Source organism: Lycorma delicatula, chromosome 5 (genome assembly GCF_047948215.1).
Source record: "Lycorma delicatula isolate Av1 chromosome 5, ASM4794821v1, whole genome shotgun sequence".
NCBI lineage: Eukaryota > Metazoa > Arthropoda > Insecta > Hemiptera > Fulgoridae > Lycorma > Lycorma delicatula.
Window position 1 is genome coordinate 60,306,193 of NC_134459.1, and position 27,613 is coordinate 60,333,805.

General features: G+C 30.7%; 1 protein-coding gene across 1 annotated transcript; it reads right to left on the reverse strand.

Annotated features, from left to right (window-relative positions):
* Positions 1 to 2,367: 2,367 nt before the first annotated feature.
* Positions 2,368 to 23,600, reverse strand: LOC142324438 (phosphoglycerate mutase 2-like). The gene is made up of 4 exons (XM_075365270.1): positions 23,268 to 23,600; positions 21,725 to 21,957; positions 6,415 to 6,679; positions 2,368 to 2,627 (listed from the first exon to the last, which is right to left on the reverse strand). Exons 1-4 carry the CDS (start codon positions 23,365 to 23,367, stop codon positions 2,461 to 2,463), a joined length of 765 nt encoding a protein of 254 aa, XP_075221385.1. The 5' UTR covers positions 23,368 to 23,600; the 3' UTR covers positions 2,368 to 2,460.
* Between the last annotated feature and the right edge of the window lie 4,013 nt (positions 23,601 to 27,613).

Sequence of the window (27,613 nt, forward strand, 5' to 3'; positions counted from 1 at the left end):
AGGTGTTTTTCACCTCCCCCACCCAAAAAAAAAAACCTTCAACTATCTTGTATGTAACATTTAGTTATTCTGCTGCAGTATTATTGTTGGGATAAAATTTTTGTTTTCCATCAGATTGAAGGTCTCACTGTTCAAGGTTGGTGCACACAGTGAGAATAACCTGCAATTGTAGATTATTTATTTTTAGAGGTAGTACTATTTGTAATTCTGTCAATTCCAGAGTGAAAAGGACATGTTACAATTGTAGGTAAGCACAATTATTAAGAATGCTCTAACTGACAAACTTATTCACTTTTACAATCACTTAATCTTTGCTTTTAATGAGCAAAGGTGAAGGTTAAACTCACTTTGAATGGGCTAAGGTATGATAAGAGGCAGGAGCTGGCTCTAATTGTATGAGGCAATCCACACCTTCTTTTCTCACCCCTTTCCTTCCTTCTTGGATGACTATCATGGAAACTGGTCACATAATTCAGTTTGAATGGAATGGGAATATTTTTATATAGGTGAAACTAATGAAGAGTCCCACCTGGGGTTGCATAAAAAGAAAAAAAAAATGGCCAAGATGCCTACTGGTTCTTATTTCTCATAAAATTTAGCCTAATATATCTTTCTTTTTTTTGCTGTTTAGCCTCTGGTAACTACCGCTCAGATAATACTTCAGAGGATGATATGTATGAGTGTAATCTTGTACATTCTCAATTTGACCATTCCTGAGATGTGTGGTTAATTGAAACCCAACCACCACAGAACACACCGGTATCCATGAGCTAGTATTCAAATCTATGTAAAAATAACTGACTTTACTAGGACTTGAACACTAGAACTTTCACTTCAAAATCAGCTGATTTGGGAAGACGCGTTCACCACTAGACCAACCCGGTGGGTTTAGCCTAATATAATCTAAGGTATAGTAACTGTAACAGAAGAGTCCCTGGTCCTCCAAATACAGTGGTTTGTTGTGGAGTTAACAACTCCACAAGGAAAAATCCTTTTAATTTTTCCACTGTATTGGGGTACCTTATCATAATCTATGAATGTGATCATAAAGTGCAGTTCATAAAGTTTAAGACAGATGTATAATAAATGCTATAACTGTAATAGTTGTAAGCCAGCTACTTTCAAGAATAATAAGCATCTTAAGTGATAATAAGTAAATAATTATTAAGTAAATAATAAGCATTCCAGGCTTACTATGAAAGTGAGGAGTAATGTGGTTTCCTGTTACCTTCTTCAATGAACCACACTTTTTATTGCATTTCGGATGCCAAGCTCCAAAAATACAGGTGACAAGTCAGCCTTACAAGTAACACCTTCAATTCATCAAAACTGATTGCGCATCATTATTCTGAGAGAAAAAACTCTGGGGATGTCTCTTGTACCTCAGTTGCTTTACATGCATCACTGTTATAAATAAGTCTGGGACAGATAAGCGACAAACTAACATACTCAATAGTTAGGCAAAATAACTATAGTTAATTGAAACAACCTCTTTGAAATACAATAAACAATCCTCCTAATTCAAAATTTAATACTGTCCACTCCAAAAAGTAAATATGAATTACAACCTACAATTGTTAGAAAAAAAGTATAATACTCAGGCCACTTTCCTACTACATGTGTGTGTTTTTGTTTACTTTTTTTTTTTTTTACCTTTACTCCACTGAGCCGGACATACAGTTAAGTAAAACTCGGCCCAGGGAAGTGTCCTTAAACTCTAAGGGGGCTTCCCCACCCACTGTCAGTTCAGCCTCCCCACCTGGTTGAATCTTTTCTGTCTTTGCCTGCCACCAATTTCCAGGAGGGGGTAACTGAGCCCGACTATGTTGTTCTCCCCCCCCCCCCTAGGGACCAGGCCTCAGTCTTAAATTGTGCCAGCCTCTAACCGCCAAGGAAGTGAACCACGCCCAACTATGTTATTTCCAGAACCCCATATGGCGCCTGGTCTTGGTCTTTTATTTCCCAGTCCTAGTAATCTCCCTACGAGTCCTCACCCATTCACCGGATTTTTTGTTTACTTAATTTCTAAAATGTTTACCAAAGTGGAAAAATATTCATAACTATACATTATTTTATTTATTTTTACTTCTACATTTCTGCCATTATACTTAAAAGTAAATAAGTCTCGCAAAATGGCTAAAATAAATTGAAACAAAACTATTATAAAGGACACTTTAATGGGTTTTTAATTCATGAGATAAATTTCCATTAACAACTTTTTTGTATAAAGTTGAAACTTCATTGTACTTAAGTTTCCATGAAAACTTACATTACATCAGATGCAAAAGGAAATTGAATATTCTTTTATATTAAAAATATGTTAGTATAATTTCTAAGTGTTAAAAAACTCATAAAACAGTACCAAAATACTGTGTGTTCTTTGAAACATTTATTCTTAATCCTGTATAATCAAACATTAATAAAATAATTTTTTTCTGGTTAAATTTATTTGCATTAATGTTAATCTATAAATTTAACCGATGCTGCTTTTTCTATTCCTTTTCTAATTGTCTCTTCATCACTTAAATATTTGATTGGTTTTAAAGGTTTTATATCATTACCCAGCTCATATAAAGTTGGTATAGCTATGGGAACATTAGTGTTCATAATATCCTCATCAGAAATGTCTGCAAAAAAAAGAAATAGTTTAGAATCTCATAAAATAAGAAAGTAATACATTATTTTACTATTATCACTACAAATTTATAAAAGTTATATTGCCATTCTGCCTCCATTTACCAACAAAGTTCATCAAAACAGTCTTCATGGTGCCACTGTGTAATTATTGTTTTCTGCATTTTCTTCATTTTGGTGGTGTTAAGGTTATTGAAAAAGATGTATCACTTTCATTCTGAGAATAAAAGAAATGTTTCTGTAATTTTCTGGTTTTTTCTCAAATTTATACCCGTTGAAGTATTATGCTCAATCCTTCTACATCTTACAGAATGAAGCCACATGCTTACTTCAGTTATGCTCACAGTACCATCCATCCTCATCGTAACAGATATCAAAGAATTTTTTAACTTTTTCATCTGTTTTCCTAGCAAATTATGCTGTGGGATATCTAAATGTAGCTAAATGTTTTAACCATAAGGTTTAACTTTATTCAGTAAAAAAATCAGCCCCAAAATATGATATTTTTCTTTAACCAAAAGACCAATATTTTCACTTTTATTTACCTTTACTTTAATTTTATCTTTTCTATTCTGTCACATCGTAAACCTTACTCCGATACAACTTTTCTCATTAGATAATCTCCATCCAGCCAAAAATTCTCCCTTTTCCTTTTCTCTCTCTCTCTCTCTCTTTCTGTTTAGCCTCTGGAACCACCATAAGGTATTACTTCAGAGGTTGATATGTATGAATGTAAATGAAGTATGTAGTCTTGTACAATCTCAGGCCATCCATTCCTGCGATATGGTTAATTGAAACCAAAACTTTCTACTGTTGAATATTCTTATTACCTATGTTTATCTTCAGATGACTGTTGCATATTTGTCTTCAAATTTCTCTATCATTCATTTTAAGTGATTGATTGATCTGTATGATATTCAATAAATTTCTCATTATTGAAGACATCTTGTGCAGCTATGTTGATTCGTGGCTAAAAAGGAGCTGTCTCTCTTCTTCATGAAGTGAGTATTACCTGTAGTTTGTTACATCCCAGTTACCACCAGACCAAGAAGAGTTATTAATTAGAACAAGGAAATGGTATCAAAGTCAATGACATTAAAATATAACTGGTCTGGCTAAGCCTGGGCTTGTTAAGATTTGAATGGAAAGGGAAGTGCCAACTTTGCTTCATCATTACAACCATGTATCTCGACTTTTCAGAAATGTCGATATCATAATAAAATGTATAGTAATTATTTTACATCACCAACAGGAAATCTTGTGAAGCTACATTTTCAACTTCTATTTACATCTGTATTTATATTTAAAATCATAACCTTATTCTTGAACTCATAATTATTAACTAGAATTTGAAAAGATTAAAATTAAAATAATGTCCCCAGCCTCAATCTTTCTATAATTTTTTCCTAATTAATATTCATATTTAACATTAGTAAGCAACAACCACTTGCATGATTGGAGGGAAGTACATGCTTCACTGTAGGTTGCAGGAGGCTCACATATGTAAAATTGAAAATACTTATATATTTGCATTGGCAATAATTGTTATAATAATTTTACAGTTTTTTTTATATTAGTTTGCTTTCTATTTCTATAACATAAGGTTCTTAGACTGGATTATCTTTAAGCAAGGGAATATTGATGTGGATAACTAATCTATTTTTAGATTTTGATTATAATTTATAGTTAATTAGCTTTTCCTATGTTTTATTTCCAATTACTATTTTGGGAGTATTTGACTGGTCTGATGTTATTCTCCATTCGATTTTTTAATCATTAATTAAGATTCCTTAATCCTCAGTTAATGTTTTTATATTTAAAATTTTTGCTTCTCACTAGTTTTTGTTAGCATTAAACATCTCTTTATTACCAAATTATTTCAATTTGGATGGATTACTGTAAATTCACCAACTTTGTTCATTTCTTTACGAGATTCTTACAAAATCTTTTCTTGTCTGCTGTTTGTTCTAGGAACTCTTCATTTTAAACTTCATCAGTCTTAATTTTTAAAATCTACTCTTTTAAGACCTCTACTCTTTTCCTTTCTGCTTCTAGTGTTCATAATTTTGGTATCATAAAGCAAGCATTATACTTCACACAATTACTTCAAGAATGTATTTCTGTTCCTTAATAACGTATTTGATGTTAGAAAGTTTTATTTTCCACATGAAAGGTCTCCTTGCTAGTTCCAGTTTACCTTGATATTACCTTACTTTGTCTATTTTTTGTAATATTACATAAATAACAAGATTTTGTAACTCCTGACATTACGTTTCACTATCTTAATATTTAATCCTTTATTATCCTCTTATCTGACACTTGATTACTTCTGTTATACTTTTATTTATTTTCAAATGAATCTCTCTATTTATCTGATATCTGCCAATGACAGTTTCCCATTTTATCTGGCATTGCTACTATTTGTATGTGCCTACTTATTTAGATACCTAAATAACTAGCTGCTGTTTGTTTTTCCCTAACTGAAACCTCTAGGCAAATTTTGTTCACAGCAGCTATGCTTCCAGTCCATAAAATAGGGAATCAACAAATTTAAAAGTGATTTTTTTAAAAATTCATAAAACCTACCAATTTATAATAAATCACAATGTATAAAACTCTTTTATTAAAGTAGATGAAAAGAAAAGTGTTATAAGATTTTGAAGTATATAAGTAAACAAAACAGATGTGCCAGCTTGTAACAGTAAATTAGTAACTGGGCTTTTCACATGATCCACTGTGAATCACAAAAGGTATGGCTGCCTTAAAAATTATGTAAAACATTAAAAGGATAAATATAAATATTGTAGTAACAATGATTATTGTAAAGCTTAGGCAACATGTTTTAATGATTCAGAATATAAGTTGTGTTGTACTCAAACATGCAGTTCAGTTGGTGTATATAATTTGGTTAAAAAATGATTCAGACCTACTGGTAATTTAATATAAATGTGAATTGTTGCAGGAAATAAGTTCCATTGTGACAAACTGATGATGACATAAAGGAAGTCACTGAGCATGAAAATCTGATGGGAGTTGCTAAGATTCTGATTGGAATCTGAGTAAAGGGAGGGTGGTTTCATTTACAACACATACTTTTTTACAGTAGGGTATACGTTAAACATTTTAACCAATATGATGACAACCGTTTTATGTCCATTTGGAAACTGTCTATTGCGAAAGTACATTTACATAGTTTTTCATTTCCTTTTAATACTTCAACATCTCATCACATTTGAAGAAAGTTTTTTTTTTAGAACAGTGAGCAGTGGTTTCATACTTCATCCTTACATGGTTTGAAAGTCATAATATTAAGATGTAACAAGTAATGTGCTAGCTTCACTTTACTGAATTATCTAGCAAGCATTGGTTGTCAATTAATTAATTTTTGTATTCTATAAATTAAATTTTACAGTATTTTTTAAATTATTTAAATGTTACTTGTAAAAAACCTTTATGTATACATGAAACTGTGCAACTCTGCGCCTTTGACCCTATATAACACAGGACCTCCATATTCTAAAATTTTTATGATTTATAAAAATTGCATTAATTTTATGATTTTTATATGTTTTTATGTTAAAAATGTTATTAAAAGAGATTACCATCCAATATCAAGTAATTAGAACTTAGATATCAAGTAATTTTTTTAATATTTAAAATTAGAAAGTTTTCAACAAACTATTTGATACATAAAAATGATGATCCAATTTTTTGAATTAATGGATTTCTAATTATATGTTTCAGTTACTAAAGTTGCATTATGTATTACTCACTACTCACCATCAATATGTTTTTGAATAGCACGAAGACATGTACCATGGCAGACAACAAGTACACGCTTTCTCAATTTAATTTCAGGAACAATATGTTGCAACCAATAAGGTATCACTCTTTGCATTGTCATTTTAAGAGTTTCAACCTTTGGAACATCAAAACTTTTTAAATTAATTACTGATTTTGCATATTCTTTAATTGAATTATAATAAGCATGTGTCTTATCCATAGGTGGAGATGGTACGTCAAAACTTCTTCTCCATATTTGTACCTTTAAAACAAATACCAATATTTATTTATTTTAATAATAGAAAAATTCAATACATTTGCCTAACATGAACACAGGTAGTGTAACTGATGAGATATAACAAGATATCCCATTCTCTACTATTAAATCAGATCTAACCTTGTTAACTAAATACTGAATATAATAGAAATGAGGTTTGGTTTAAAACCATTTAGTTCGTTAAGGCAGTTGTAATTTAATACAGCTTGTTTTAATACTGACCTTTTCTAAATTTATTCATCTACAATGTTCTTTTAAAAAGATTCCTGGAAACTTTATTCCTCTTAATTATGAAATAAGTGATTTTTAGTACATTTTCAAATAGGTCAAATTTGAGAGGATGTAGCATATGTAATTTTTAAGCAAATTTACTCTTCATTAGAAATATTCTTATTTGTTTTTGGGTGTTAGCTATGTTTCACCATTCTAGGACAATCTGTCCAAGAATTATAACATTTATAGAAAAAAAACTGTAACTTCTAATCCTGAGGTTCTTAGTGAACAGGTACAGGTTTTTATCACCTTTGCATAATAAAAGATTCATTATCGAAATGAAATTTTTTTTTATCAACTCATTCATTATTTCTTATAGGCATCAGTATATTTCACTCATGAATTACACTATTAGTAACAGGAACAAAACTGGAAAATACAGCTTCAATGAGATGAGCATAGGAAGAACAAATAAAAGGAATTTTCATTAATTACATTACTTTTCTCAGAATTAAATTCTCTACAAGTTTTGTTACTAAATCTTCCGCATTTATTAGTCATTTAGCAAAACTACTGTACTACAAACCTAAAAAAAAACTTGTTTTTTGACACCGAATTCTGTGTTTTATGTCAGATATCTTAAAATCTACTGGAGTTACAGTTCTGGGACTTGTTTTATCCTATTTTCCAGATCAATTTATGTTAGAGACCACTAACCTTACTCCTTAAATTGAATCCCAAAGATTACAGCAGGACTTCTTTTTGTTAGAAGAGCTGAATCCAGGCGAAATCTTTCGCTAGCCCTAGAAAATAAAGCTTATCAGATCAATGTTTATATAAACTTTTTTCATTATTTTCACCAGCGAACATGTCCTGAAAGTTTCTGTTTCGTGGGATACCTACATATAGTTCTCTGATTTCAGAAATATTCAATTTCTCATCACCAATGGCAGTCTCATGTTTTCTAAAGAGCATTTAAAGAACAAAATAGATTTGTTCTTGTATAGAAGATTTCAAGCCTAAAGAACTATAAAAACAACTACAGGATGTTTATGTAACAGCACCATTTTCTTTCTGAATAACTTTTGAATAAACTAAAAGGGAAACAATTTTTTTTTTTACACTGATCACTTATTCAAGCAGTGACGCAATTAATATAAAAAATGCATCAATCTAACAACCAACTCTGACAGTAGCACAAATTCTGGCATTTTTATATATTTTTTAATCCATTAGATCACATTTCTGAGGTTATTTGCTTTATTTTATGAAAATATTGGTCTTAAATTGTGCACTTGTAATATAGACTTTTCTTCAGGTAGTCCATGAAGAAAAGGCTAATGCATTCAAATTGGTATGGCTTATCTTATATTCAAGGCCAACTAAGCGGGTCAATCAACATCACCTGATTTGAAAATTATTTGACTGGAAAATGCATCCTTCAGAATGTCAACTGTTGCACAAGCTGTATGGCATGTAATGCTATCCTGTTGTAACTATATGTGATGGTAGACCATATTCCACTTTAAGAAAAAAAAGCTTGCACCATCACATGAAACTGAGTCGAGGTAACAATCATGCATTCTAACTAGCAGCTTTGAAAAAATGATCCAGTAACACTACCAGTCCAATGGCACACTACCCTGTCACTTTGACAGTGAAGAAGTTTATAATGTATTTTTCTCGGGTTCTCCAGGTCCCCCAAAAGCCAACTCTTGTGCTTGTTTACCGTATCCATCTATCAAGAAGCGAGTTCTATTGTTCATAATGAAATATTTTAAAAATTCAGGATCATCATAATGTAACTTTAGCACTTTTTTACTCAGTTCATGATGACATGCATGGTTATTGTATTTAAGTTGTTATACGAGTTGAAATTTATACAGAAAGAATTATAAATCTTTCTGTAAAATTTTCCATGCAGAGGTTGTAAAAACACCAAATTCTTGAGCATCCCTTAATGAGGTGGCTGGATTTTTAGCCACACTCTCCTTTACAACATTAATGTTTTCTTGGTTATGAGCTCTCACAGTTTTTCCACGCTTTAAAAATTTTGTAAAGTGTAATGCTTCTCAAAATGTTTAATTACATGCCATAATTGCTTCTTTGAAACCACATTATGTACACCAAAAACATTAATGGTTTTCTTCATTTTTCACAAATGAATATCTGTTTTTATAAAATAATTTTATTGAAAACCCATGTTGCTGTTCATTAAAATTGGCATAATGAATTGCTGTTATTGCATTTTATGACACTCAAAACAAAACTTATAGCAGGTACTAAAACAAAATTGCACCCTTACTGTGTCATTTTCACAAAACAAAATCTACTGTGAATTTTTTCATTTTAAATAATGTAAATTATAATTGGCTAATTGTTTATTTAAATATTTAAGAAAACTTTCTGAATTTAAAAAAACAATTTTATTTGTTTATAAACTGATGAAAACTCTTCTACCACAACAGTTAGTTGTGAAACCAATCCATAATCCCGACAACCTTTTTTCCTTTGTTAATATATATCTGAAAAACTACAGCCAAATTCAGCTATATATTTGAAAATATCCCTTAAAATATATGTGTGTTCATATATACTTTCTATTTTATGTATATATACATACTACACATATTAATACCAGCAAGGTAATTAATTTTACTTCAGTGACTGAGGCAGTTATCTCTAAAATTTTAATTATGCTTCTAATGAACTTATAAAATAAATAAGTTCTAAAGAAGCAGAGATATCTCCATAAGAACTCAATAAAATAAAATGCAACAAGTGAAACAAATTTAATTAATTTGAATTTTATTTTTATTCTCTAACGTAGAAAACAAGTAAAAAGTTAATTTAAAAATGTGTAATGTTTTATCATTTTTCAAATTATCAGAAATAATAATACTAAAAATATATAATATAATTCCATAGATCCTGTTTTTACTATGTACTATATGATAAGATTATTTCCAATGTGATTTCTGGCAAAGGTTTGTAATATAATTTTACTTTAATTCAAAAGTCATTAACTGATAAGATATGTTAAAATAATTTCACTTAATATATGTTTCACAGTTAAAAACTTTGTAATATTTTTATTCATTAATTTACTCTAAAATGATTTAATATGTAGGTATGTCGTTTTCAAGGTGGACCCCTTTTTAAATAAGCTCCAATATAATTTTTTTATAAATAATTGCTTGAATATAGATGGCAATATCCACAAAACATGTGCAATGAGGTCTAAAATAAATAAATAAACATGATTTATAATTGAAGGTTGGGTGGGTTAAAAGACCTAGTTGTTATCTGTTGTAATGATGAATGAAAATTCCATGTAGAAAAACAATACAGCTTTAAAAATTTGCATTTTCAACAAGGCTTTGACAAATTTTGTTAAAATACAATTGAATAAGGTTTAAAAAAAATTCTATTTTGACATCCATCATATTATGTTTAAAAATATAAACAATTTTTAGATCTACTGTAGAAGGCTTGGGCGATAGTTAAAAAAAAACTTTACTCAAGACTGGTGTAGTGATTATTGTGTTTTTGTGCCATATGGTGCAGCAATGTTTGGATAAAATTTCAATGGCTCTTTGTTGTTGGCAATAATAATATACTCAAAGAGTAAAAGCAATTTTAATTGTGTTTTATACATTTAGAATGCCATTTCTTTAAACCTTTATTTTTGCATGAGATTTTCATGTTTTTTATAAATGTGTAATTTAATTTAGTGAGATGGTTTGCAAAAATGTATTATAAGTGCTTTTTATGTATATGAAATGGATAAGTATTTATGTATCCTTACAAAGATCACATGTCTTTATGCGATTAAAAGAGTTCAGGAAAATGTTACCTATATAAGAATTACTACTGTGTAATAAGATTTTAAAAGAAGTCCTAATCTTTTAAAAAATTTAAATGTGCATTCATTTTACAAAAGATGTATATTAAAATCTGTAAAATGCCATGCCTGACCGGGATTCACACCTGAGACCTATGGATAAAAGGCTTAATACTTGATACATTTAATGACAATTGAAAAGTTGAATTTGGCGGTTCTTGAGATTTTTGCTAACATACAAACATATGTTTGCCCTTTATACAGGACGTTTCATAATGTTCTTCGGAGTTTGAAAATCCATTAAGAAAAAACTACTTCACTCATAATAATAAAACAAGTACTGTGTGAAAGAATACTTCAAATAGTTTTTTCCAAATATACTAGGCAGTTAGTAAACCATTTGCTTGCTAGGCGTCGACAGTAGAGAAAATGGCTGCCATGGGAAGCGAGAAGTCGTTTTGTGTGTTAGAATTTCACTTGTCAAAGTCAGCAATTTCTGTGCAACGTGCGTTTTGGTTGAAATTTCATAAGGAACCATCAAGTGACAATTCAATTCGTGCATGGTATAAACAATTCAGTAAAACTGGTTGCTTGTGCAAGTGAAAATCAACTGGTCATCCATCAACCTCAGAAGTCAATGTCGAACGTGTGCGTGCAAGTTTCATTCGCAGCCCATCAAAATCAAATGCGGCTGTAGGCAGAGAATTAGGAATTCCGAAAACAACAGTGTGGAGAGTTTACTGTAAACGTTTATTATGCAAACCGTACCATCTTCAGTTAATCCAGCGTCTTTCTGATAGAGATAAAACACGTAAGCTCGATTTTTGTTTACAGTTACAGGAAAATGTTGTTAGATGAAGGTTTTCTAAACTAGATAATTTTCAGCGATGAAGCTACTTTCCATATTAGCGGCAAAGTAAACATGCGAGTTTGGGGAACTGAAAACCCACACGCTTATGTGGGGCACATTCGGGATTCTCCAAAAGTAAACGTGTTTTGTGCGATCTCTCGTGAGGCAGTGTACGGGCCGTTCTTTTTTATGGAAACAACAGTAACCGGCATGATATACCTGGATATGTTACAATTATGGCTTATGCCTCACTTACTCAATGACTTCATTTTCCAACAAGATGGTTGTCCTGCCCGTTTTCATAACGAGGTTCGACAGTACCTTAACACAACATAATCTAGGCGCTGGATAGGACGTGCGTCTGAAGAAGACCAACACATTATGCTGTGGCCACCAAGATCACCAGACCTCACGCCATGTGATTTCTTTCTCTGGGGATACGTGAAAGATAAGGTGTTTATCCCACCAATGTCGCACGATATCGCTGAGCTAAAGAATCGCATAATCAATGCAATCAACTCTATCGAAAATAACTTGTTAGAACGAGTTTGGCAAGAGCTAGACTTTCATGTTGATGTGTGCCATGTCACCAGAGAAGCACATATTGAACATTTATAGATTTTAACAAAAACTGTTTCAGTCCCTGCATCACCTCATACAACTTTCACTTAGGTGAAATACTTTTTTTGTACTGAATTTTTGTAACTCCTAAGAACATTATGAAATGCCCTGCATAATACAGAGATAATGCATTATAAATCTGAAGCTTTTAAGACTGTGATATCGAAATGAGTGCTTCATGCAAGAAAGAATGTTTCAATCAAGAATTTTTTAAACTCTGTTCTAAGAAAATGCTGGTTTATAAGTATAATTTCAACAAAACCAAGAAGTAAGCTATATTATAGAACTTTGTTCTATTATAATCCCCTGCTAATCACAAGGAATATGTTTATGATTCTACAGTTGTGCAAATGTTTTACAATTTTCTGCAGAGTGTAAACCATAAATTATAAGATCAATGTTAAGGAAAAAAGGGGTGTGTTTAAAAAGTTACAATTATTATGAAGTCCATTATTAAAATGGATGCAGCATTATTAAAATCTTAGTATAAAATAGTTAAACATACATATGTAGTGAACAAAGTTTTTTTGATTTGTTTTAATTATTCTCAGAACATATAAATATTTTATTACCTATGTGTCCAACTCACATTTTGACAAATTAAAAATTAATTAAATTCTTTTCCTCATTTTCATTCAAAAAGCATTATAACTAATGGTCTTAACATTAATGTCAACTATTCCTGTTACTTTAATTACTCGTAAAAAACTATTTAGGCCTGTTAAATGTGTGAAAAGACATTATTATAGTTTTTTGTCTATTGCTTGAAAAATATTAATATTTTTTCATATTTCTCATCAGTTTCTTTTCTTTTACAGAGAAACATTGTATTTCAAGTACATTTTAAAATTTTAACTTCTTATAGTTTTTGGTAGTGATTTTTTATAGTAGTTAGGAATGAGGGTATCATACAAGGCAAAATTGTTTTTGGTCATGAGGATATAGTTTAATGTCAAGAAAAAAGTTAAGTTTGGCTTTATTTAGATCAAAGTTGTATGAAGGAGGCGTGTGCATATTTGGTGTAATGGTTTGAGCTGACTTAGGTTTTTGTTGAGGAACCGTTTTATGAGCAAATGCTTAAATGAGTTTGGGCAAAGCTGGCCTGCGTCCCGAAGGGGCGAGGGCAGCAGAGACAAGCCTGCAGGGTATGTTGAAGTCTTATTTATTGTAAGCTTAGGCTGATATTAATATCTGTGACTGTTGATGTAACCCTATCATTCATTATTAGAATTTTGGAAAAAATACTGCAAAATATTTTTCTCAGCTTTGCTGTTAGATATCTGACAAACTGTATAATGTTAGAAAAGTAAGTATCTTGAAATTTTCAGGTTCTAATTTGTATACAACAGACACCAATTTAAGACATAATTTCTTCATCATCAACCAATAAGCAGTCTCTTTGTACAGCATCATGCTTTAATGGTTTTCTAAATCCATACCCAGAGATAAAAAGTAAATGAAAGCAGACTATTGTATACTACAAAGTGTCACGAAGTCAAGGTGCAGTTTTAAATTACCAACATTGAGAGAGAAACTGAAAGGACCAAATTAAAAAGTAATGTCTGATGAACTGATGGATGAGAGAACACAATCCCACTCATACATAAGAGTGCACACATGACACACACACACACACATATATATATATATATATATATATATGGAGTAACATCCAAGATAAACTGAACCAAAAGCAAGCGAAGAACACATGAACTGTAAGGCGATATTATGCACTTATGTGGTTTCCTCCATCTCTACAGGCACTGTTGGAAATTTTGACTGCTATGGTCCAAGCACAGTTTGACCCGATGAATCACATTTAGTGCAACTTGTTGCAACTTTCCCGTTGGATGTTGGTGTTGCATATATTCTGTTGCAATGTGTCAAGAGTTTGTGGATTATTCTTGTAAACCTTGCCCTTCAGGTTACCCCACAAATAAAAATCACAACTGGATAGATCAGGCCACCACGGAGACCATAGATCCTTTAAGATAGTCCTGTCAGGTGAGAAAACCGAATGAACCATTTTTTTACAGACCAATGTCGAAAATTTTGCAAATTAATGGAGCTGCTGAGGTGGAACCATGCCTTGTTTGTCGTAGAGGTCTGCTGGATCGAGTAAACCACTTTCAATTTCCTGCAGAAGCCATGTGCAATACTATACACATTTATAATGGTCTGTAGGCTTTAACATTTGTACAGTCGTGAACTTGTTTGGCTTCAGGTTCAGGGTTTTTAGGATGCAGGATGCGCTGGCAAATATTTTCCATCTGCACCTCGGCTCTTTTCACAAGTGGGTAGTGATACTTCTTATCAAGCACAGATCCAGTTTTCTCAAACTTCTTTATGAGCTTGTGTATGGATGACTTGGCTGGAATTTTCTTGCATTCCTTTGATCGATCTGTCCTATGTGTAGTATTCCTTGATGATGATTATTCTGGCATCCTTCATCAATGGCTTATTTATGTATGTGCACTGGTGGTTGGCTTTATCTCAACTGCATTTCCTTCACAGCTACAGGTTGTGTTCCCCTCCTGCGCTTTTCTCCTCCCACCATTCAAGGCCAACGTGTATCACAGTTTGCTGCATAGCATTCAAAATGTTATTCCTTGCTGCTACATCGAATACACTTAACACTTTTCAGTTTCTCCTCTCCTTGTCCAGTTCGATTTATCTTGGGCCACCCATTATAACAAAATTTGATGACCTGCATTTAGCAAATATATATATATTATATAGCAAACAAATACATAAAAACAAAACATAGAAGAATCAGAAAAAAAATGTACAACTGTTATTAAACATGTAAACCATAATTTACAGATATTTTTTATTTACATTATTTATATATATATATATATAGGCCTACTAAATTTTTAAGTTTGCCTATTTATTTCCTGAGAATAAAATACCACTCCCAGTAGTTAAACATGTCAACCAGCCTTTTGAAGGGAGGTTTGGTACATGTTGTGACTAGCAAGATTTGAATTTGTGATGCTCCAATGCAAAGAGAATATCATCACATTTTCAATAAAGATATCATTATCCAAACAACATTAGTTGTTGGGAAAAGCAGTTGAAAGAAAACACAAAGTTGACTGGATAAGAATTACTGACGAAGACCATCTCTCAAGTGATTAAACAACTGAAAAAAATCAAGAAAGTAATTCTTACATAACTAGAAAATTGTTTGTGAATGTGAACTCTTGAACATGAACTGACTAAACAATCTATTAATAAGGTGTTAAAAACTCCATCTCATGGTGTAAACTGCATTTACTTACTACACACAGTACATCCAGGCAATAAAGTAAACAATTGTTATCAGTATTTTCAAGAAAACAGAGTCTGATGAAAATTTTTAAATGATTTTCATTGACCCACTTCTCATGTTTATGGACACGTGATACAAAATGAGGATTTGGCCTCTACAAAATTGCATGAATTCATTGAACGTGAACAATATTCCCAAAAGTAAACATCTGTTATACTTTGGTAAGGCTGAATAAACTTTTTTTGTCATCTACTGTAATAGTATGAAAACAATTACATGAAAATGCTTGAACAGTTTACATTTCTGCAAATAGGTAATAATATCGATTTTTCAAAGGATATGCTCCTCTGCACTAGCCAAATTGTGTTTATAAATCCTAATTATCAGAAAAGACATATGGAATCTATGACCTCCATGATCACCTGATCTTATTGCTCTAGATTTTAACTTCTGGGATTTTGTGAACCAAAACGTATACATCACACCCATCACTAACACCTACCACTTGAAACAAAGGATCTTAGAGTTAATTGCAATTTACGGACTCATTAAAAACATTGCTTACTCATAAGAATTACATGACCTGAATCGCTTAAAGGAAAGAATTGAAGAAACAATTACATCCATAACAGAAGAAATGTTATGTTGAGTATGGGCAAGCTTATTGAATTTATTGGTTCCGTAAAACTGAAATGGAGAATTTGATGAACTGCATTTAGCAAGTGTGTGTGTGTATAACACTATATATATAATAGCAAATACATAAAAACAAAACTGCATGGGAAATTCTGAATAGATCTACAATTATCAAACCTATAAAGCATAAATTATGGTATATAAATTTTTAACAGCAAATGAGAGGCGATTAGAATTCCTCAACTCTAAATTAACCTAATTATTAATCATAATTAAAACCAAACTTTGAGACCTGTTTTAAAAACTTGCAGATAGGGGGTGACTACTACTTCTATTAACAATTATTTTATTTAATAATGTACGTTCAAAGCCATACACTTGATGTTGGACATTGAGAAGTGGAGGGAGAACTCATAAAAAGGTTTGGTTGTAACCAGTCTTTAAATCAGTCATCCTAAATATTTGTCAGGAGAAACATCGTCTTCGTCCGCCAGCGAGCAGTTGTGCTTGGTGTTTTTAAGTAACACGGCTCTGCTGCATCAGCGAGTGTATCATTATGCGCATTTACTATATCTTGTAGTTTAGTGAATCTTATTCAATATTGTTTATCTTATATATCAAGTATCTTCATTCTCATACCGGTCTGAGGGATTGTCCAGCCCTAGCATTTTTCTATACAATCCACTATCACCAAATCAACATAAATTCTCTACCTATATGGTATCATCCTATCATTCATTATACCCAACATTTCTATTGTCCTCCGATTGCATTACTTTTTTAGTTCCATACCCCTCAATTGAAGTTAATCAATGAATTTGTTTTTTTTTAACTTAGGCAATTAAAAATATTTATGAAGTATTTCTATGAAATTTACTAAACTAAAGCAAAAGTCCTCACATATGTTAACGAAAACTGAGGAGTTGTAACAGTTTTCAAACTTTAGGTGTAACACTGAAACTTTGTTTCACCTTGAACTGAAAATAAAAATAGATGAACAATAACTGCATATAAATATTAAAATATTTAAAATATACTAAATATATTCAATTGGTTAAGAAAGCTAGTTTTGGGGTTTATATTTATACAGTTTCATCAAATGTAAATAAATAAACATAAAGTAGTCTATAAAATAGACTGATCCTTCTTTCAAATACTATCTTAACTCAATCACAAAAAGAAACACATGATAATGCCATAATATCATATCACTCTCCTGCTTGATATTAATATAACTAATTACATAACGTAATTTACTATAGTATTGCAAATACTGTTGCACATTGTACGTTACATTGTAATACTGTTGCAAATATTGTATGTTGCACATTGTTGTATTAGACAGTTTGTTATATTATTTGTGTATAGCTTACATCATAACATCCTCACTATAAAAATAAAGAGAACACAACAGAACAAATTTTAACTTTAAATAAATCCACATTCAACTTTGAATAAAGTAATAAAGCAATTACAATACAAAAAATAAGATTGCATATTTAAAAATACATATAACTTATAAATGCAGTAAATAAGTACTATAAGTATAAGCAGTATTATAAGGTAATTAATCATCTAAAAAAGAAAACTAACTGCAATGCTAGCAGGCCATGTTTCTGTCGGAAATATTGTAGCAGTGATGAAACATGAATGCCAAATTTAGTTAGTAAAATAAGAAGATTGATTATGTATTGAATCACAATTCTATGCAGAAGCAGATGATAAATATTAAATTGTAAGAGGATTAAATTAAATTAATTTAAACAAACTATTATGGGTACTTTCAAATAAAGTTTTTGTGCATATTTTAAAATGAAATATGCAATGTTCATTTTTATAAAAAATAAACAATAAAAATAACATTACTTCTTCTTCTTCTCTTTTTTGTTAGCGAGTAATATAATAAATCAAGCTCTAGTGAAGTCATGGCATCCAAATCAAAGGATGATTTTGTTCATATAGATTAAATGGAACCGATTTCAAATATGTTTCTATTGATTATGGCAAAGGAGAAAAAACAAGAATTTTGGGATGCCCGTACTGGGCATATCCACATCATTTGAATATAAATAAAACTGTGTAGATTCCTGGTTCTTATATAAATTCACATATCAATATCATTAATGGAGATGAAAATTAAAAGTAAGGCAAGATTAAGATACTAAATCACTGTAGATGGCTGCATTCCTTCAGTAAGGTGGAGAAGGCATATCTGATTAAAATAATGATTACTTCTTGAAGATTTTTATTTCTGGTCAATATATAAATAAATAGATTTCAAACTTCATTGCAATGTTTTGAAGGATGTAAGAAAATTCATATGCTACAAATGACAAAAACTGTGGTACTGTTGAAATCTCAGGATATTTAATAGGTAACAATATAACAGTTATACTAAAAGACACATTTCAAATTGGTGGGGGCTACTTTGAATATTTAATTAAAGTACTCTTAGGTAACTGCATATCAAGTTGCCAGGATGACTTAAAATAACCAGTTTTTATTCATAACTGAAACCTTTTGTAAGAATTAGCTACCTTTTAACAAAAACTAAACCATAATTTATCATTGTTCCTTTTTAACTTTTTTAAATGAATTGAGAATCTATTTGCACAATGTCTGAATAGCAGAACTGCTTAGGTAACTTGAAGTTAAAATATAGTTATCATGGATCTAACTCGTACAACAAAAGTTGGTTTCTATCTCTAAATAAACAGGGCTATTCTGTTTTTTTAATTTTATTAAAACAAATTAGGTACAGTTAACGTATACCAGTTTAAGTTAGAATACAAATATTTAGACTTGCATATCTATGTTTTGAAATCATGTTGACCTAATTCTGTTTAAAAAAATAAAACTGCAATAATAAAACTCATGTGCAAGTTAGAATTATATCCTTACATTCAAACTTCAATCTTTCTAAGCACTGCTGCTATCTGAACTTCATGTCAACAAACAACTTTTTTTAAATTAATCACGTAATGATTAATTAATTTATTAATGATTTAATTAATCATGTAATGATTAATTTAAAAAAAGAAGAAAATTCCTACGTAAATTAAAACTGTGATGCAACTGTATACTAACATTACTGGAATCTTTATTTGATTAAAAGATATTGTTGAAAGTTGGCAATAAAATTATAACATTTAATTAAATTTTTTATACAAATTAAATATTCATATCACATTAAATATATGCTGACATCTCACTTCAAAGAAAATTGTGTTAGTTTGAGTTTATTGTTGTAAAGTTTAATTTGGGTCGTCTCATATGTACTACTGAATTTTAGTATTAATAGTTCACTCATTTCTTGTAACATTTTGTTGTATGAGTGCAATGATTAATATTATTAAATTGAAGGTGCTAGTAATTTCAAACAAGTACATGGAAATTTCAGACAAAAGCAATATTGAAAGGCATGGATGTATTCAACAGTGTTGATAGATCGACACCAAAACCAAAAAAGAAGATTTCATATTGTTAAAGATGTACAGGCACAAATTGTCAAATTGTTTTGAGAACATTGGTAAAATTAATGACACATTTACTAAACTGTGAAACTTTATCTGATATGTGACCAAAATTGAATAGTTTTTTGAGCAAAAGTCAACTCTGTATCACTTACAACAGAGATTTGTGAATTATAAATACAAAGGTGAAGATTTTTGTTTTTGGGGGAGAAAAATGCTTTCACTCGGTTGAGGGTGAAGATGAACCTAGCTATAATGTTCAGTAAAGTTAAAGAAATGATTAATCAACTTAAGAAATTTGGTGAAACGGTGTCTCATCAGATGATTATAACCAACAGTCTGATATTGTTGCCTGATAATTTTAAACTTTTATATCCACATGGGAATCAGTTCCAGTTGAAAATCAGAAGCTTAATAATTTATTGAAATTGTTAATTAAAGAGGAACAATTGAATAATAGTAAGCACAGAACAAGCAGTTGCTTTGACAAGTATATAGTAAGCAAAAAAGGGTGTTTTAATTGCAAAAAATGGACATCTTAAAAAGGTTTATAGAATGAAAAAGGTTATGTGTAAACAAGATCAACAGACATGCTATTTCTGTAAAAAAAAAAAAACAAGGACATTTGATTAATGAATGTCATTCTAGATTAGGAAAAGAAAAGAAAAATACGAGTAATGAATTTTTTGTAACTGAGTTGTTTGCTGATTTTTCTGAAGAATAATTGGATAGTGGTGCAAGCAAGCTCATGTGTCATATACAAGAACTATTGGAAGATTATACAGAAATTGTAACACGAAAATATGTAATAGTAGGAGATGGGTCAAAGATATAAGTTGTGGGTATTAGAAAAATAAATTTAGAGTTATAACAGTCATGATTGGGTTTCAACATTAAATAATGTTCTGTAGGTACCAGATTTAAGATAAATTTATTTTCAGTGAATTGTGTTGTTGAGTATGGGATACAGTATGATTTTGGATTTAAACTAATGGAAATTTAAGAAACTTAAAAAGAATAATAATGTTAGTGCTATAGTCAAATATCAAAGTAAAATTTTTATCATGTTTTTTCGTTACATTTCATCTAAATCTTTGATAGATAATATTACGCAGAACCAAATTTTGAACAAAGCTTGGCAATAGGCATGAGCGTTTAGGACATCAAAACTTTAATCACTTAGAAAAAATTTTGAAAAAGATTAACATAAAAGTTTATGTTAATCTTTTAACATAAAGACAGATGTCAGTACGTATCGACATTTAATAAATAAGATGGGTGTATTACTTGTATAAAGGAAAAACAACAAAGGTTTGCATTCAGTACAAGTAAAAAGATAACCAATTACGACATAAGTTTTAATTCAGTCCAAGAAAAAAGATAACCAATTACAAAACCAAAAATTAAGGAAAAGAATTTGAAAATGTAATTGAAATGTCAGAAATGATCATTAAAATTCAGTATGAAGAGAATGAGTGAGGAACAAGATAGAAAGAAAACGAACAAGAAATAAGAGAAGAAAATCAAAATCTTGGAAAAAGAAAAAAGACATAAGACATTTTTATCACATGTGGATGATTTGCTAATTTTTATACTAGTGAAAAAGAAGTAATTAAATTAAATCCTTAAGAAGATTCTTTATATTATTGTATGTTTTGTAAGAATAATTAAATATTCATACCACATTAAATGTATGTACCATTTCATTTTCAATAGATACTTAATTTGATTAAAAGAAAAACAATTACATATAAAATACAGCATATTCACACAAGTTCAATTTTGATATTGAATTATAAATTCTATTATGATCCAATGTTCAAGCCATCCTACCAACCTGATATTGAGATAATGGACCCTTACTTATGTAAAAACTAAACTGAAATACAGTTTTTATTTCACAAAGTTAGCTATAGTTTAATTTTAACCTAGTCCCATTAATTTACACGGACATACTGAACACTTTGTACTAGCCAGATTTAATTTTTTTGTGATTCAACCATTCCCAATAAAAAAACTAGTTGAAGTTCTTCAAAAGTTCGGAAACCAGTACTTTCAGCAAAGTAGGTTTATGATGTATTATAAAATAATATTTAAAATTTTTATCCATCATAAGCACCTGTTTTGATCCATATTTTTCAACAGCTTCTTCTTTATTCATTCCAGTAAGTGCTCCATAATGCCGTTCATTTAATTTCCAGGATTTTACTACAGGAAGATCTGGTTGATCAATTTCTTTAAGAATCAATTCTAATGTTTTATTTGCTCTCATTAACTGTGATGTGAATGCAATATCAAATTTAATTTCTGCTTCTTTTAATACTTGCCCTGCACCAATAGCATCTAAAACCCCTAAAAAAAAAGACATTTTTTTTTACCATTATCATCAGTAATAGAATCCAGATGCTAAATCATGGGCACCCTCTCAATTATTATTTTTGTTTTACTATTTGCTAGCTATAAAATTTTCATTAGATTAGAAATTTGCTCATCTGGTATATAATTTTTCTACAGTGATTTGAAAACATACAAGTATTACACAATAAAAAGATCTTCATTAATGACATCTAGAATTATAGGTGCATAGTAACTGGTGGCAATCACACTTCAAGTTTTAATAGTGAGTCACTCCAGCGTTTTTTACCAACAGTGGTGCTGATATGATGCACCACATTTGGCAAGAGTTGAAATACCAGGTAAACACTAAATACAACTTAGATTTAGTATCTGCTACCATTGAAGCTCATATTTAATGTTAGCGATTTTAGTATTTTACGAAAACTTTTTAAAGTTTTTATATATCTTATTGTACAATTGTAGGAATTTAATAATTTTTGTATAATAAATTTTTTTTGTGAAAATCTTTATATACACCATTAAGATCTTCAAAATAAAAGAGCCATATATAACAAATTATACCAATCAGAGTTGTGAATATTAATAACTCTTGAATTACATATACCACTAACAAAATAAGTTAGACCATAAAATAAGAATAAGTAATAATATAAGAACAAAACATACATTGATAAATATAATCACCCAGATTGGAAACAGGGTATACTCAAAAAGATTTTTACATCACATTAATTTTGTGCGAAACAACATAGGAACAAATCTAATAGATTTGAACAATGTAAAATCTACTAACCAAGTAACTGATAAAAATATCAAATGAACAATCATGGCATTTGACCAGTTACTAAACATCTCAAAGCTGCTATCATCAATAATAGTAATAAAATAAAAAGGAGGTAAAAAAAAAACTTCAGAAGTGTAGTTTACTAACTTCTGGTGGTGATATTATATTGGCATTTATATACTTAAAAAATGAATTATTCGATTTTAATGATTAATATTAAATTTACAATTATTTTTAAAAAGATTAAACCTTTCAATCATATGATCAGCAATTACATTCGTTTTTCAAAATCATATACATATCACATTGTATGATGCATTCTGAATTCATTAAATAAATGAATATTTAGAATAAACAATCAATTCATCACACTTGTGGATTATGCTAAACAATATTAAATCCGATATACTCTACTAAAGCATTTTTTTTTTGTTTTAACAAGTAGTAAATTCACTGAATTTGCAATTAAAAAGTAACATAAAATAGATAATTATTTTCAATAATAAAAAAACTATTTTACCTTTATCTGTAAGAGGCGCATTATACCATCCACAAAACAGATTCTTTTTGGTCCATTCACTCTCACCGTGTCTAACCAAAACGACAGTACTGAAAGCCATGAAAATAATTTACGTTAACATTAACAAATAAATGTCAACGAAATGTTTAAGGGCTAAGTTTTAAAACATTATGAAATATCACAACTGTAATAAAAAAAATTAACCTGTTGTTTATTCTAATCAATTTAAAAGGAACCAAAATGCCGCAAATCACAATTAACGAGTCAGCAGCTGTCAGATTCTAATAAACGGAACAAGAGGAACACCTGTTTCAATAACTCTCACCAAATTGCTCCTTCCATGTTTTCTGAAAAGTTTTCTTACGTCACTGATAAGATGTTTTCATTGAAACGTTAATTAAAAGTTAAAACTCAGAATGATAAACGCAGTTGGTTAATATACATCTTCCTTGATTATAAGATACGCTGCTGATATAAATCGCACAGCGATAATTCGCAATCAGAACATGCTCGTTAAATATAAAATTTATTTCAGTCCATTTATGCTGACTTAATGTTTTGTAATAGAACATTATCTTCTTTTTGTTTACAGCACAAAACTATGGATTTGACAATTAATACAGTATAATTTTAACATGCTTGAAGGTTTAACATGTTTCTTAGAAGAGCTTGTCGCAAGCAAATGGTTATTTTATGCCATTATTTTGTTTTGTTAGTGACAAAATATTTCCCTTAATTATCATTTTAATACAAATAAAGAATTTCGGTTTTGCGTTCCATTCCATTATACCCAACTACTGGACATTATTATTAGCACCAATGTTTGAGTGGGAGGGCGCCCAACTATGAAATTATTAAAATTGACTAGAATCTGGGCCTTAAAAAACTCGATCATTTGCGCTGAACTTATTAAATTTTATTTGTAAATAATTGTGACAAAGCATTTTAGTTTTATAACCTTTGTTTAAACAGTTTGTATTTATAAAAAAAAATAACTAATATATATATATATATATACAGAGTGATTCAAAGAAACGGGAAATTACAAAAATTAAATAACGTTAATGAAAAACTTTTTTTAGAAAATGAATTTTATTTCATGTATTTGTACGAATGTTGCCATTTTAGGATACATACATTTTGGTTTATTTTTTAAAGATGACATCTTCCAGGTGACCTCCTCTTCTACGTAAACACTCACGAAGTCTCTTCGTTAAATTGTTCATGGTTTGACGTAACATCTCAACTGGAATTTCCGCAATTGCTTCTCGGATCTTTGCCTTCAGTTCTTCCGTTGTAGCAGGTCTACTGTGGAACACTTTGCTTTCAAGGTGACCCCAAAAAAATTAATTGCAAGCTGAGAGATCAGGCGATCTGGGAGGCCGTCTAATGTCCCCATTTCGTGAAATGACACGTTGTCCAAACAATCGGCGTACAGCTGCCATCGATATTCGTGCAGTATGTGACGTTACTCCGTCTTGTTGAAACCAGGCTGTGTTAAGAATCGGTGGAAATCTCTTTTGCTGTTCCACAACAAAGGTTTCAAGCATGGCTACGTAACGAGCCGACGTCACTGTAATCGCAAGACCGTTGTCATCCTCAAAAAAATAAGGGCCTATAACGACGTAAGATGACATAGTACACCACACGGTCACTTTCTGGCTGTGCAACGGACGCTGGTGTAGCTGCGTAGGATTTTCTTGTGCCCAGTATCTGAAATTTTACTTGTTAACAAATCTACTGAGGTGGAAATGCGCTTCGTGAACAAACTCTTCGTTATCATTTATCTTCTGAAGCATTACATTACAGAATTGTGCTCGCACAACTGCATCGTTCGGTTTCAGTTCCTGGACGATCTGCAACTTCTATGGATGGTATCCATGGATGGAAGTCCTTCACTAACATTCTTCGAACACTTGAACTATGCAGTTGTAAAGATGCTGAGAGACGACGGATTGACCGATGTGAACTTCGTGTGACAGCATCTTGCAAAGCTTGAATATTCTGTGGTGTACGGACGGTTCGCTCACGGCCTGGAGGTTTCTTTTTCATTGCCGAACCGGTTTCCTCAAAATTAGATATCCATGTTTTTTAATTGCATGTGCTGATGGAACACGGTCGTGCCATCACAGATTAAAATGACGGCGAAATTCTCTACGCGCTCCCTCCACACTGTCATTGTTTTTGTAAAACGCTTTGATAGCAAATGCACGTTGCGCACCACTCCAAGGATCCATGACAGCTAAATGGCAGGTTAGGTTAGAGAGGCTGGCGCCACTTATCAAGTGGTACCAATCGCCCACGGCTACCAACACAACTTTCAAAATTTCCCGTTTCTTTGAATCACCTGTATATATATATATATGTGTGTGTGTGTGTGAGAGAGAGAGAGAGAGAGAGAGAGAGAGAGAGTGCGTGTGTTTTGTCAAACATCTTCAATGCTACTGACTCTCTTTTTTCTGTTTAGTCTCTGGAACTACCATAAGGTATTACTTCAGTGGATGTATGAGAATCTCAATTAACCACACATCTCAGGAATTGTCGAACTGAGACTATACAAGACTACACTTGTATCATCCTCACTCACCCTCTGAAGTATTATCTGAACGGTAATTACCGGAGGTTAAACAGAAAAAAGAAAGGATGATATGTATAAATGTAAATAAAGTGTCATCTTGTGTAGTCTCAGATATGTGGTTAACTGTTCAAATGCTAATTACTACTAAAAATAACCCTTAAGAGTTTTGACTTGAGATGGATGCTGCGTATGTGTGACCCAAAGAAGTTTCTTTGTTGCATCTATCAACGACAACTCATTACAACAACAATTTTACACAAGAAAGTGAGATCACTAAGCATGTTGCTATAGAAACTACTTTCTTGCACTATTTGTGTTTCAGTTCTCTAAGTTCTTGTATAACTTGATCTATTAAATTAATATTTTAACTATTACAATTTAATAAACAATTACTATTAAATTACATATTTCTTTATTTTAATGATTGATGTTATAAATTTACAATTGTTTTTAAAATGATTAAACCTTTCAATCATATGATCAACAATTACATTTCTTTTAGTTTACATTACACTTGTTTTCAGATGAGCAGATTTTAATTTTTATTGTTAAAACCTTTGATGCCATTTTTTGTCACAGAAAGACAAATGCATGTCTGAAGTATGCTTTCTAGCTAAACGTCATTTTAGTTTACAAACAACATTTAATTAGCACTAAATATACCACCCAGGATACATTTTTCCATTGCTGAGATGATCCAATACTTCTAAGTATACTTCTATCATGACCTGTTTTGTCTTACAAAATTAACAAGTATATTTATAAGAACTTTGAGAAAAAAGTACAATAATTTTTCTACAACAAACTCATGATTATTTGTTTTATCAGTATTTATTATTCAATTAATAACTGATGGAGATTGTTTTCATTTCCAAAAAGATATAAAAATAATACATAAAAGGTGTAATTGATTCAGATTCTATTGTTCAACAACAATAACAACGAGGAACAAAATTAAATGTTTTTTGGCACAAGGAAAAAATTATGATCCAAATAGAACTTTTTATGCTGAATTCAAATATGGAAATCGATTTTCTCCATCACCCATTATTTTTTTGTAATACGTTGATAAACTTTGTAAGAAATGTAAGAATTTTCATCCTTGCAGGGCACTATTTTAATTATCTAAAATGTAGTAGTTATTTTCCTTTTGGTTTTGACATCTGAATATCCCTCTAGCATCCAACAATTATCGATGAGCATTCTTGCACTCCATTGTTGTAGGTACCTGTTTTCTGTAACTGAGATTTGCTGGTTAAGCATTCCCCATGCTTATCACTAATGGTGCCTCAATTACCCAGAAAGAAATCCAGACATGAATTTAAGAAATGAATTTTTAGCAATATATGACCCACACTGTTTTGAATGATTGTAGTAATTCACCCACAATATCACAGTAATTCAGGGATTTATGATTAGGATTTTCAAATTAAAATATGTTTCTTTCAAATTAGTTGCATAAGCTAATGGCAAAGAAAAAAATTTGTTGCCATTGTGCAAAAAGGACAGTCTTTAAATTAGTTTTCAAAGAACTAATGAACAGTCTTCATTCTGAACAGTCTTCATAAACTATTTTCTTCAACATATATATTTTTAAATTCTTCCGGATGATTATGAAATAAACACACTTTAATGTTAGTATGGAGAAGATTTCATCAGCTTGTCAGCCTAAATTCCAAAAGCTCAAACTTGTTTCTTCAAGTTCAAGTCCTGAACAGGATTACTTAATTCACCTTATCAAATGAGGTTCACAAGATTCTGCTTCAAA